The sequence below is a fragment of the Heterodontus francisci genome, chromosome 30 (genome assembly GCF_036365525.1).
Source record: "Heterodontus francisci isolate sHetFra1 chromosome 30, sHetFra1.hap1, whole genome shotgun sequence".
Classification (NCBI taxonomy): Eukaryota; Metazoa; Chordata; class Chondrichthyes; order Heterodontiformes; family Heterodontidae; genus Heterodontus; species Heterodontus francisci.
Window position 1 is genome coordinate 46941772 of NC_090400.1, and position 14081 is coordinate 46955852.

A 14081-nucleotide genomic window follows, 5' to 3' on the forward strand; every position below is an offset into this window, starting at 1 on the left:
GAGTACAGAAGGAGACCATTCGGCCCCTTGGCCTTGTGCCAGCTCTTTGCAAGAGTTATCCAATTAATCCCACTTCCCCTGCTTTTTCTCTCTATCCCGGTAAGTTCTTTCCCTTCACGTGTTTATCCAATTCTTGGATGAGCAGAATAAAAGACAAGATAAATCGGGTGATATTAATTAGCCTGAAGATTTTCAGAAAAGAAGACTGAGGAATACTAGGAGCTGAACAGATTTGAAGTGCTGAGAATGAATGAGCTAGAGTAGGAGCCATTGATCAGTCTTGGTTTGAGTGAGGATGTAAGGAAGAGAAGGAGGATGGCGTATTGGCAACTTAGCAGGAGAAAAGTCAGAGCAACAATGAATATCGTAATATAGATTAAATAGACAGGGCAAGATTGCAACTGGTTGGAGATTAAGTGCCACGAACTAGACAACCAGCTTTATCTTGTTTCAAGGGAGTGTTAGTAGAGCCTCGCCAAATATAAATGCAATATCCAAGTGTTGGACAGATTGCGTTTATAAAGACAGTTACAAATTTTTGATGAGGAAATAAATGTTTTGGCACCGAACCTTGGAGGTATGGGAGCTCATCTCAGGGCAGAGATGATAGGTGAAGGAGAACTGAGAGTGGAGCCATAAAAGACATGAGAGTAGCAATTGGTATGTGTTGTGCATGTTTTCTCAGGCGTAAAATAAACACAAGTTGTACCAATCTAGCAGTGGGACAGCCTGCACCTGATCTGTGCTGCCGTTGGTCCCACACTCATTCATGGAATCCATGTTTTAGTTATTTCAATTAATTTTTATCAGACCTCTGGCCTCTTGCTTTGGGGACCAGATGAATTTTTACCTCACTGAGAGGCAACTGGGCCCTGAACTCCCTACTGCCTAGCCTTTGGCCTTCAGTCGCCATGATACTTCTGCAGCTGTCACCTCCACCATTGCCTTGTCTGCAACAAACCTTTACTCTCTCTCTCACCATGGTCATTCCCCTGGTATGGCCTCCATCTTTGTTCCTTCGAGTCCAAGTGATGGTTTACACACAGACTTGAGTGGATCTGGCACACAACCAGTTTAGCCATTCATCACCAGATCTGGCTGGACCACATCAACTGAGTTTCCAACCCCATATTCTGCCCAGCACAAAGATTGTCTACTTCCACCTCCATGACATCATCTTATTCCACCCCTTATCTATGAGAGAGCACTGTTACTGGAAAAGAAGTCAGGATGAGCCACCAATTACAACTCAGATAAACCAAATTGATAGGAAGAAATATATATATATATATATATATATATATATATCCAGACACACAACTTTGGTGAGATGTTGTTTAGAAGTATACGGTGCCAGGCCCTGCAAAGACTTTGAAAATGTCCAAGGCAATGACAGATGACACACCAAAGTGAGAGCAGAAATCCAGAGATCTGCAATGTAGATCAATCATGAATAAGGCTGGAACTTGCAAGATGATAGATAACTTGATCATTTGCAAGAGTAATAAACAATTCTGTGCAATAAACTTCATAGAGTCGAATTGTACAGCACTGAGAGACAGATAGACACAGACACTGTTATACAGGAGTAACAAATCGCCATTACACAGACACTGGCCGGAATTGTACGACCCCCCACCCCCTGCAGGAGCAGGGGGGCGGGTCATAAAATTGAGTGGAAGGTGAGGGGCGCCGTTCCCATCGCCTTCTTGTCCCCACTACAATTTTGCGAGGGGCAGCGGCGAGAAACGACCCACCCGCCCCAGGCCAATTAATGTCCTGAAGTGGCCAATTAACTGCCACTTAAGGGCCTCCTCCCACCGCCACTGGTATTTTACCAGAAGCCAGCAGGCAGCTCAGGTTCCCCCCCCCCCCCCGCCCCCAGGAGACCCCACTGAAATACATTCCCCCATCCACCCTGCCTTGCCTCGCCGAGACCTGGCTGATTGTCCCCAGCGAGGCCCCACAACTCTCCTTTTTCCCGGGGCCGACGTCCCACTCACTGCTGCAATCCCAGCAGCGGCCACTGTTCCCGGTGGCGCTGCTGGGACTGAAAGCTGCCAGACCGTTGATTGGCCGGCAGCTCTTGGAGGCGGGACTTCCTGCCACAGAGGGTCGGAAGCCCCACCCAAGGCCAATTAAGGTCCTATGCTACGATTTTACGTCGCCTGTCTCCCAGGCCTGGCAGAGGCAGGCTTGCCCCTGAAATTTTGGCCAGTGGGTGGGGCCTCCCGCCCAATGTAAAATTCTGGCCGTTATCTTAGCAAATTGCAATGTTTCAATTATTTTCCTTTACCTGTCTGGCAATGCAGTCTCGGAACAGCAGCCTCAACAGCAAACCTCCTCGATGATGTAGAAGGGAATTCTTGTGGTAAGAATATGTACATGTATTTGTTGTAATTTTTTTCTAATGTAAAGAAGAAACAAAATCATCGAGGAGACAGGCTGGTCTTTCCATTATGGCATTCAGTTTTCCAGATTAGTCTTGTTTGTACCTCTGCTGTTGGGGATGAGGCATATGGAAGCTGGCCTTACCTCTTCCCAGCAATGGGGCGAAGGTATGTTCTGATGAAGGGTCACTGACCTGAAACGTTAACTCTGCTTCTTTCTCCACAGATGCTGCCAGACCTGTTGAGTATTTCCTGCATTTCTTGTTTTTATTGCAGTATTTTGCATTTATTTGTTCTGATATTAATTGGCAAGAGGGGATACATTACGGCACGGTCTTTGAGCAGACAGGACACCAAAGAGTTGGTGAAGTGGGAACCAAATGAGAATTATACTTGCGTCAAAGGTATTTTCCTAGAGTTGGAATTAGAAGAGGGAGAAAGATGAACAGTTTTTCTAACTGCAATTTAAGTAGATAAAAATATTAATTTAAACAAAATTTAACTAACATTTAAAGTAAAAATGGCGGCACAGGAAGGGACAGTGAGGTATGGTTCCTGCAGGATGTGGCTGCCAGTGTATTCATTAAAAATTATGCTGGCTTATATCACCCTGCCTCCCTTTCAGATGAAGATATCCAGTTCAGGAAGCAGCCCTTACAGGAGGAAGATGAAGAAAATAAGGATGGACAGTCATGGTAAGCTTAAAGAGCGACACTTCTAGTATCAATTCCCTGAGAGGAATGGAGAGTGGGATAAAGGGCACATCACTTTCCAACTCTCTGCACATCATTCCTACACACCAAACCTCTTCAATTAATGTGCTAAAATGATTAGCAGTCACCACAATAATTCCAAATCTCCTGACTGTATTTTCATCTATCTGGTGAGTGAATTGTTAATTGCATATTAATTGTGTTTGATTGTATGCAGGTGGTGGGCATTCACTTGAGCTCCTATAAATAGACACGTGGTTGTTGTGGTTAGGAGGTGTATGCAGGTAATGAGCATCCCTGTAAACAAAAATAAAAGTGTGTAAAGATTGGCTCCAGTTCTATCTTTCACCAACTGGCTTTCTGGAATAGAACATGAGAACATGACTCCTCTTATCAAACACTTTAATATACTCCTGAAATGGGTTTATTAAAAGTTAAGGGATTCTACAAACTTTACCCACACCCGGAAAGCTCTAGTAATTTGAAGAGATACTTAACATTTATCTCATGTTGAATGTATTTCATTAATGGGCAGTCTGGGATTGTTACCCAGGATTAGGGAAGATGCTGGTCTGTACTTACTGACTGGGTTCCTTCATATCAACTGGTTAGACAGTTGTGAATAAATGGCAGGTCCTCCTAATGGGATAGAGAACTAACTCACACATTTTAATCATGAACCGTTCTACAGTGGAAGTACGCCCTGCCTTCCTTACGCAGTTTTGTTGCGTTAATGTTGCTTGGATAGATTTTCTTCAAACCTGCTAGAAATTGTGTTTCTCTTTTTGAGATGGGCGTGTGTTTTTCATGCTAGCTTACCCACATCCTTATTGTGCTGTAATTAAGCATTGCTCCTACAGTTTCCTGCTGTAATTCATTCTTTCTTGGCATCTCAAAATTGCGCAGCTCCATACCTTCCTGAGTCTTTCTATCCTCTTACAATTCTACAGACTTTTAAAACCAAAGCTTAGCATAGGCCAATCACAGATTCTTCATTGATATCATCTTTTTGATCACTTTCTCAAAAAGGAATTGTTGAATTTAATAACCGAGCAATCAGTCGCCCTTCTCTATCTCTCTCTGAGCTCTCCTTCCAGCCTATCTTGTTTCACAGATAACTGATGCTATAGGGTCAAACATGGTCACGTGACGGGTGCAGTTACATAGTTTCTCTGCAAACCACATGAACGCGGATACTGTTGGGAACTCTAGCTCTTAACTAGCATTATTAAACCCCCAAATTGAATTCCTTTCTCTCTGCTTGCCTTTTGCTCTGTTTGAAAGTAAATCTCCCGAGGTAAATTATACCTTCACATGGTTTAGCCATTTGACCACGTTTTCTGTTGCCTTTTCCCACAGATCGTGACACCTTTCTGCCTAAGGAGCTGGGTTCAGTGATTACACAAAAGGACTATTAGTCTTCACAGATGAAGTTGGCGACAGTTAATGTACATTTCTTCATCTGCTTTTTAATAATTTCTGTATTGGATAAGGCACAATTAAATGGGGGGAAAAAATCAAGAGATACCCATCCATCACCATTGTAAGTCAAGGGTTTGGGTGTGTTCACATTTTTATCTTTAATTCTGTGTAATTCTCAAGTTATAGATGTCTAGATCTTTCCATCTGGACCTTGCCATAGTCCTAACCCTGACTCTCAATGGTAAGAACAACTAGTAGAGGGCCGAGCCTAGTTTTTAACTATAACCTTGTATTACAATATTTTTTGATAGAAGAGGCCTACTCCAGGCATAGAATTGTATTCCATTTGAACTGCTGTCTGATTAAAGTAGGCAGCATAATTCTTTAGTTCATTGTCAAATGATGTCCCTTTTTGGCTGTTATGTGCCTAATGATATAATGTATTAATTAACAGGCCCTTTCAATAGGCCCGAACATGTCCAATTATGTAAATGTTTCTGTTGTAATTACTGGGCCAGTTTGTTTTTCCTTTTTGTATATTTTTTTAAGAAATAATAGATTATAGCGCAACAGGGATGGACTGAAGTGAAGAAGCATTTGATTGTTGTGATGAATATTGATGGGTATGGAGCTTTTGAGGCCTTTGCAAAGTCCAGTCACAATCCTACCACTGCAAAAACATCAAGTGGATGCTCAGCTGGAACTGTCATTTACGAGCCGGATATCTTGTCCAGTACAAATGTTAAAACATTTCACTGCAGCTCACCGTGACGGAGCTTTTGACCGTACAGTATATGTACCACAGTATACAGTGCCCAATTGCCAGTATTGTAGAGGTGTGTGCCGTGAGGAAAATAACCCACCCAGGAATTTAAACAGATCAGAAATCTGGTAATGCTTCAACACTCTGTTTAACCCTTTCATCACCCAGCCCTCGGTATGAAAAAGCAAACAATATGGCAGAAATTCCATTTGGTTCTGTTTCCCCCGTAAGTGTTTTTCTTACCTGACTATTCGTTGATGATCATTTTTGCTCATATTCCCATTGAATGCTCCCCTTTTGTTCACTTCCTTTGGTCATGTAATGGGCAGACAGATGTGAAATTATTTTGATTGAACCAAAAACATAATGGCCAAGTGTGCACAGGTAGGCCAGGTGCTGCTGCTTTTGGGGAGGAGTTAAGTTTAAGAAGCGCATCTTCCTAACAGCAATGGAGAGGCAGTCTTGCAGCTCGTGACTGAGCAGTTCAGGCAAGAGTCTGACGATAGATCATTTGTCTGTTTTTTCACCATTAAAAAGAGAATTAGGAGGACAAAGAATTGAAATGCTTAGAAATGAATTCCTCTGGTTGCTTTGTGAAGACATAAATGCACCTATGAGGATTTCTCCTGTTTGAAATTGTGAGCGAAATCTTCGCAAAGACGTTTATAATGTTAGTATGCAAAGTGACCAAAGGAACACTTGCTATTTCAAAGACAATAATGTTAAAGAAATGGAAGTCCACAGTGATGAAAGGGCTCTTTAAAGAAGATTTTGTGCATGAATATTACAGCACACATTGAGGAAACTACAGAGAACACATGAAAGATATCTGCATATCCAGTCTCACCCCCCTGCCAACTGTTAGTTCCTGCGGTATCATGTCTAACCTTTAGGAGCTTGCATTAGATGGAATGTCATTGAAAGTCACCGCTTTACCCAGAATATCACTTATGCTATAATGTCTATGGAACCAAGCACTAAATAGTTTCCTTGACAGGAGAGGCTTGTACATGAAATGGTCTATTGGGCAACTCTTAACCAGAACTGCATGAGTTTAAATCCCAGGCCACCCTCCCATCAGTATACCCACATGAAGGAAGCTATTCAGAGCAACATATAATAAAAAGCTGTTTAATAAATTTGGGAGACTGGAGGCAAATTCATTCATTTATTTTTAATCATTTAACAATTAAATGTTAAGGGAATTCACAGGGAAGATTTTCCATGTTCACAAGACTACTACTATCTGTCAAGTCTGCTGTTTCCCATTTGAGTGAAAGAGAAGTGGGGGAGAAGTCTTTTCCAAACCAAATTACATCTGTTACATTTGCAAAACTGGAATGAAACTGGACAAGACAGCAGTACAACATGATATGAATTCAGACAGATTAGATCAACTATAAAGACACATGATTAACTGGCACCGCTTTTGGGACCTATTCAAGTTTTACGCAGTGCCTGACCTGGACTACTGCTTGCAGTCAAGCTCCTCTCTCTGACCCGCTCAGGGGTAGTGTCTAGTTCAGAGTGGCTTACTAATAAAATATCTGCTCCATTACACAGTGGGAGTCCTTTGTAAGCTGATGGTAGCAGCTTTGCAACATGGGGGAAAGAAAATTACTAACTCCATTGTTGGAAAGGAGCCTCCACTTTGTGAATCAGGAATGGGAACTATTTCCTGCCCTGTGCCCTATTCTTAACTTCTTACTCAGCTGGAGTCACCTGCACCACAGGGGAAGCCCAGACACCGACAAATGTTCATGAAGGAGCCTCAAACAACTGAACGTAGGATGGCTTCTAATGCCTGTCTTTGGTCTGGATGTAGGAGAGTCATCGGTGCAGGCAACGTTAAACGACTGCAACAACCATCAGGCCATTTTTATCCTTCACTGTCAGTGTAACACTGAACAAGCTTCTGTGAGGCTTATCTCTGATGCATCCAGTAGTATGAGTGCTAACTGGAGGAAAAAAAGTAAGCTAAGAGCTGCATAGTTTTGCCAAATAAAATATGCATTCAAGAATCTACAGGAAATCAGTCACAGCCTGGAGTTTCCTTCCTAGTACATGACCCATCTTCTACCTCTAAGTAACACCCTACTGTATTTTACCATTGCATCATATTCAGAATTTGACAGTACTGTATCTGTACTGGCCCCCAGTATGACCTGGTTTTAATGTATCATTGATGCTCAAGTGTGTTCAGTATGTTATGAGGGGGGAGAATGTTTTGCGGTCGGGAGTTTTTTTTTTTTAAAATGTGATGCAGGAAGGTTTTGCCTGGTGTAAATTTACAGCATGGAGTCTGTTTGTAATCATTCAGGGTATTTAGTGAACTATGAGATTCAGATTGCATGTTGTTTTAAAAAAAAAAAGTGGCTTCTTCCCAGTATCAACACAACTAGAAACCTACAGATGAATTGCAGTACACAAACTGTCATGTTGCGTCGGGTGAAATATATGGTAGTTGTCTTCTAGTTAAATCTGTTAAATTGCAGTGTGAAGCAGGAACAGTATTCCCTTTGCTGGTATGTAGAGGCTGTTGTTTGATTTAAATGTAAGGATTCTAGTTAACTTGATGGTGCACCATCTTATGGTGTGACACCATAGACTTGGAATCTGGGGTTTTGCTCCTAAGTTTAACTGACCCTTGTGTCCAGACATCTTCCCCAAATTAGTAAGATACCAGTTTGTTTGTGTTAACCACCAAGGTGACTGCCAAATGGGACAAGAGAGGAATTTGTCAAGGATTCCACCTTGGGCTTTGTGCTTTAATGCACCTTACTGATTGACCACAGGGCAGTATTGGCGATGTCTATGGTCATCAGGTACCTTGCAGGAATATGAAGTGGGAATGGAGATCAAATAGTCAAAACATAATGATTAAAAGGGGTGGTTAATGAATGGAAATTGTGCCATTGGGCTCAATCAATGTTGAAAGCTGATGGACCCAACATGAGTGCACAAGTTCTTTTTTAAGTATTCGGGCAGGATTCTGCAAATAGGGAAAGGGGCAGCAGAAAAGGTGTCTTTGCCATCGAGCCAAGAAGGAGCACAAGTGCCAGAATGCTGGTGGTTAGAAAAAGGATTGACTATTGGTTTGCAGCCATGTTTGCCCCACACCAGAAGGATCAAGACTGCCCAAGATACCTCTCCCTTCCTATTTTTGGAACCTGCAGAAATCCTGCACGTAGGTTCAGTGGAATTGGGCCAAGCGCAGGTGCGAATCAGGTCTGAAATCTTGGCATGAAGCAATTGGAATGAATTGCATGAAGTGTTTCAAAGTTCTCATCACTGGGAAAAGCTAGCACAAGGGACAGGCTGCAGGAAAAGGAGCACCCGTGGAAAAGAATCTGGAAAACTAGGTGGTGAAATGTTGCAGCCTTTACAGGTCAAGAAAAGAGGATGCTGCTGCTTCAACCACTTTATGGTGCTCATTGAAATGTTGGAATTTGTCGGGTCTTTAAAGCATGTTTGATCCACATTTTTTGTAATGCATCTAATGGTCACACATTCCCTGAACAAAATAATTTAAAGCAGTTCTGTTATGCACAATGTGTGTTGGGGAATGTTCTCCAACTCCTTCACTCTGCTTGTCAGGCAGCTTTTGGTACAGCGCTGAGTTCTGGCTTACATGAGGTTATGTTTGAAGTTTGCTTTTCCAGGGCTGTGCCAGTCGATTAGTTTGGTTACTGATTCATCCTTTTTTAGAGGTTTGTTTTCCTTCTCTTATGCCACGTGCAAGCTCTGCCAACAGTGTTTCTGACTGCCCACTAATGGTTTCACCAGACCATAGGGCCATCCGTTGATGTGCCATCCAACTTTCCTTCAACGATGGTGCCGAGCTCTTGGCCAAGATTGCAAACTTGCTGCATGGATAATTGCAGGAGCACCCACATCTACAGCTGTGCCAGGCTCCTGTGCCAACAGAATAACCAAGAATATTCAAATGCGTGTTGACTATTCTGATAATTAAAGTTACTGTAACATTTTCCTGTAATCTATAATACATCATTTTTATCTACAGGAAGGGTTTCAGTAACATTGCATGTCTCAGCATGTCTGGGTCAAGTGTTTCTGGGTAAGGTTACATATCATAAATATTAAACAGCTCGTCTACAGCCTCATTAATTTTGCATTTTCCATTTTAAATGTGGCATTGAGTCATAACTGGGATAAATTTATAAATGAATAATTTTTGAGTGCAATGGAGCCTTGTTGTACCAGATAGGTTAGAACAAATGAATAAACTGAGCAGTGGCAGGGTTGATGCAAACAGAATCTACACAACAGGGATGTATAGGGTTGTCAGCTCTGCTCAAATGTATCACTGGAGATTTCATCACGACTTCCAACCCCCCCCACGCCCAAACACCAAGTTAAACAGCCTTTCCCCACTCACATCTCCAGTATTTTTACAACTAAAAGACTAAACTGTTCAAAGGAAATGAAAAAAGAACACACTTTTTTTTAAATGCCCCTCTGATTTTTTCTCCCCAGAGTTTTTTAGTGGCAGTGTCCTGGAGATTAATCTTTAATTCCTGGAGACTCCATGGCAATGCTGGAGGGTTGACAAACCGAGGGATGTTCCTTTAGGCTTTTTTCTTGATGTACCCTACAGTTTGGAAAGCCATCAACTGGGAACCACAACTGGGTTGTGGTGGGGATCTGTCATCACGCTCATGTTCATTGTATTGAGCAGGAATGGATGGAGGTTTAAGCTCTGACCTCATCATTTCTAGATACAAGCAGTGTAGGGTAGAGCATTGGGTAGAGCTGTGGCATCTCTCAGCGGAGAAGGGGGAAAAATTGGAGGAGATAGTCATAATTTGCAGCTGTATACAGGGAGACTTGGCAGAGGTCTAGTGCAGGTCATGAGCCTGCTCTCGAAGCTGCAAGTGGACAAAGGAAAGGGATAAAATATGTAAGCAAAGTGGGTATTTACACGAGTGCCTCCACTAAAAATAAGTTTTAAGAATCTAGTTGAGAATTTGTCAGATGCTTCACACTCTCCCCTGCTTGGCGACCTTTAAACCCTCATAAATGTGGGATAGTCTCCAATCTGCTGCTTCAAATGATACCCAGTTATGATCTGACTTCATTCGAAACAAACCCCACCTCATTCAGGGCTCTTTTTTTAAGGTTATTCCTGGACAAAGCAAATTTCAATCCGTGGCCCTAAATAATTGACCGAATCGTTCGCTGGCAAATTGACTAATCAGTGATAATCCATTCCTGTCGATTGTAATTGGTAAGGTCCTATTCAGTAGGCACTGTCTTTCCCCTTTTGTTTGCTGTGCAATTGCACCTTTGAAGAGAGTGTGTTCAGTCTTTGAATGTATGTGTTTGTCAGTCACAGAATGTCACACAGCAAAGGCATTTTATTGATTGTCTAATAAGAGCAAAATAGAAATGAAACCTTAAACTACAAGTTTCTAGCATCCTTTGAAGTATTATGCTTGTTTGTAGGATTATCCTTGCCCTGGGGCACTCAGTTCTAAGTTTTGTGCTATCTCTGACATAATGAAGCCTATCTATAAAGGAACAGCAACTTTATATGTATATAGCACATTTAACACAGTAACATGTCCCAAGGCCCGTAACAAAAGTGATATCAATAACAACATTTTTGACACCAAGCCATGGAAGGAGAAATCAGGAAAGATGACGAAAAGCTTAATCAAAGAGGGAGGTTTTTAGGAGCATCTTGAGAGGAAGAGAGAGAGAGGTTTAGGGAGGGAAGCCAGCTTTTATAGACATTTAAGAGGCTATTTTCCCATTTGGCGCTCACGATCGTGTTTCTGATGTGCAGTCTGGGCAGGTGCAGCTCCCTGCTGGGAGCTCCAAGTCAAAATGTTACACAGTACATTAACAGTGACTGTTACAAAGCGGTTATCCCTGCTATTGCAGTGCTGCTTTTGAACCCTGAGTGGAGAATCCATTATTTTTATATTAGTGAACCTGGCTTTGGCTGTTTATTGGTTTTGGTGAGAAATGCGGAGGCTGCTCCACAGTGTGGGAGACTATTTCAGTCCCATAACATACTAAACGGGTATAACTGCAGTCATGGAAAACTCAATCTGTCAGATTCTGTGACTGGGATGGCCATTCGTTCAGGAATCTTTTTGTTCTTATAACTGAGAAATGACTTAGGACTAGATAATATATTTAAATCATGCTGTCCTAGAGAGATTGTATTCCAACCTGGATACAGATTTATTCCCTTTTGGAGAAATTGTATTCAAACCCAGTAAAAGGACTGTGAATTTTTGGAAGCACTCTATCTGGTCTTGGATTAAATATTAATTGTATTGAATCTTGTGCAGAGCTCCAGACCATCCAGGAGGTGTCATATTCAAAGCTTGGCACCTGCTCACTGAGCCTTGGGGGCACAATATTTAAACCTACATGTAGATTGATGCCAATTTGAGGATAATGTATTCAGAGCTGCATATCACTCCTTGGCGTCCTGGTGACTCTCTGTTCAAACACATTTATGAAGTTATATATGCATTCAGAAATTTTGTGAAAAATTTCTAATTTTGTGGGTTAAGTTTTTACTGGTGACAGTGTTTTTAAACCAAGATTTTAAAGGCTGTGCAGAATGATTGTGATAAATGAACCTGAAACTTGACTAATGGGTAAAACCCGCTGGTTTGTGTATATTGCTGGAGATCATATTACTGTAAAAATAAAGTAATGTTCATGAGATGGGAAATGTAACTGTTTGGCCCATGACTGCACGAATCTAATGACCATTTATAAAGTGAATAGCTGTTACTGAGGGGTGTCAATGTGACACGACTGGGAGCTTGCCTTACAGTTTTTAAATTTTGCTCAATTCTAATATCAGTCTGAGGCACTGCCTTCCACATGGGCTGCCCGTTACCTTGTTCATCCCCACAGTGTCGTGGGAAGGTAGTGATACTATGATGTGTTGCTCATTTTCTGTAATAAGCACGCATCCACTTGCACACAAACATTCACACTCAAACATGCATGCACTCGTATTTAAACATGCATACACTCCTGCACATTCAAACATGCATACACTCCTGCACATTCAAACATGCATACACTCTTGCACATGCAGACATGCATACACTCTTGCACATGCAGACATGCATACACTCATGCACATTCACGCATGCATACACTCACATATGCGCACTCAAGCACTCTTAAGATCTAGAATGCACTGCCTGAGAGTATGATGGAGGCAGATTCAATCGTGGCTTTCAAAAGGGAATTGGATAATTATCTGAAGAGAAAAGAAATTTGCAGGGCTACAGGGAAAAAGCGGGGGAGCGGGACTAGGTGAGTTGCTCTTGCAGTCAGCCAGCACGGACACACTGGCTGAATAGATTCCTTCTGTGCTGTAACCATTCTATAATTCACACGCACACTCAAGCATGCAATACACTCACTGAGTCAAAGGCACAGATACACATACACGCACAGACATACATCTCATGCTGGAGGAACATGAGCATTCCGGGCACAGAGGGGTAGGGAACTTTCATTCTCTGATAAATTCAGGGATTAATTGTTTACCTCACTTCTGTGGTTTACTGCTTGTTGCCTGCTTCCTGCACTCCACCGTAGGCTAGCCCTCAGTCTTTCAACTCTCTCTGCGGCCCCATCGCTCCTTTCTTTCTAAAGCCTCATATAACCTTTTACTTCAACAGTGTACTCCCCTCCTTTCCATCATCGTACTACATCTCTTTCATCTCTTTCCCCTCCTATAAACAACTCTTGAAATGCTCATCTGTTTGAGGATTTGTTGTAAATGCTGATATGTTCTGAATCAGTTACCTCTGTAGATTTAACCTTTTTGTTAAGTTAAATTTCTTGCCAGTGTCTTGGGTTTGAAGTTATAGTGATTTGTGATTTGCCTTCAGATGACCCATGGGGAAATGGGATAAATAGTCTGATTTTGGTCAAAGTTATCCTCATGGTTATAAACAGCATTTCTTGAATGAACCTTTTCAAAAGAAAAGGTATCTTAAATATAAAGCCTTGAGTTTCAATCTGCTTCTGCCAGGAGTGGTAAGAGTTAAAGGAAAATCTTTTAACAACAAAAATCATAAATTTGTATTTGAATATTAAAATATACATGGAAGATGTGAACTTATGACCATATTATATGCCTGTTGCTCCTACATTAATGTACAAAAAAGTATGTGAAGTATAAAGAGGTTTTAAAATGATTGAGTTTGTGATGTTGGTATCTTAGAGAATGTTTCCATATCTGATTTTTTTTTCTTAATAAACCTAATGATGTTTTGTTTGTTAATAGTGATCTTCAATTATAATAAACTTGTGTTGTACTCTCCACACCTTTGTTAAACAACAGTGTTTGTTCTTTGACAGTCAGGGTCCCGGCAAAGTGAAATAAATCATCTTAATCTAGACACAGCTTTAATGTTCTCACCATTCCTGAAGACACTGACTCATCGCTGTGATATGGCTGCTTTATGGTTATTCACACAAGTGCCCAGTCTTCATCTGTAAACCTCGAAACTGAGAGTTTGTGGGCTATTTGACCGTAGGAACATAAGCACACAGGAGTAGGCCATTCGGCCCCTCGAGCCTGCTCTCAGTGCCATTTTCCCACACTATCCCCATAACCCTTGATATCTTTTAATATCTAGAAATCTATTGACCTGTGTCTTGAATGACTGAGCCCCCGTAGCTCTCTGGGGTAGAGAATTCCAAAGATTCCCCACCTTCTGAGTGAAGAAATTCCTCCTCATCTCAGTCCTAAATGACCTTATTCTGAGACTGTGTTCCTTG

At 41.7% G+C, this 14081-nt stretch overlaps 1 protein-coding gene across 4 annotated transcripts in view; it reads left to right on the top strand.

Moving 5' to 3' along the window:
* Nucleotides 1-13599, top strand: part of cuedc1b (CUE domain containing 1b) — a 171188-nt gene extending 157589 nt beyond the window's left edge. For all 4 annotated transcript variants that reach the window (XM_068010503.1, XM_068010502.1, XM_068010505.1 and 1 more), the window contains 3 exons: nucleotides 2313-2371; nucleotides 3016-3085; nucleotides 4463-13599. In XM_068010503.1, the coding sequence (XP_067866604.1) occupies nucleotides 2313-2371; nucleotides 3016-3085; nucleotide 4463 (130 nt within the window). In that variant the 3' untranslated portion in view covers nucleotides 4464-13599. The remainder of the gene's footprint in view (nucleotides 1-2312; nucleotides 2372-3015; nucleotides 3086-4462) is intronic.
* The last annotated feature ends 482 nt before the right edge of the window (nucleotides 13600-14081 follow it).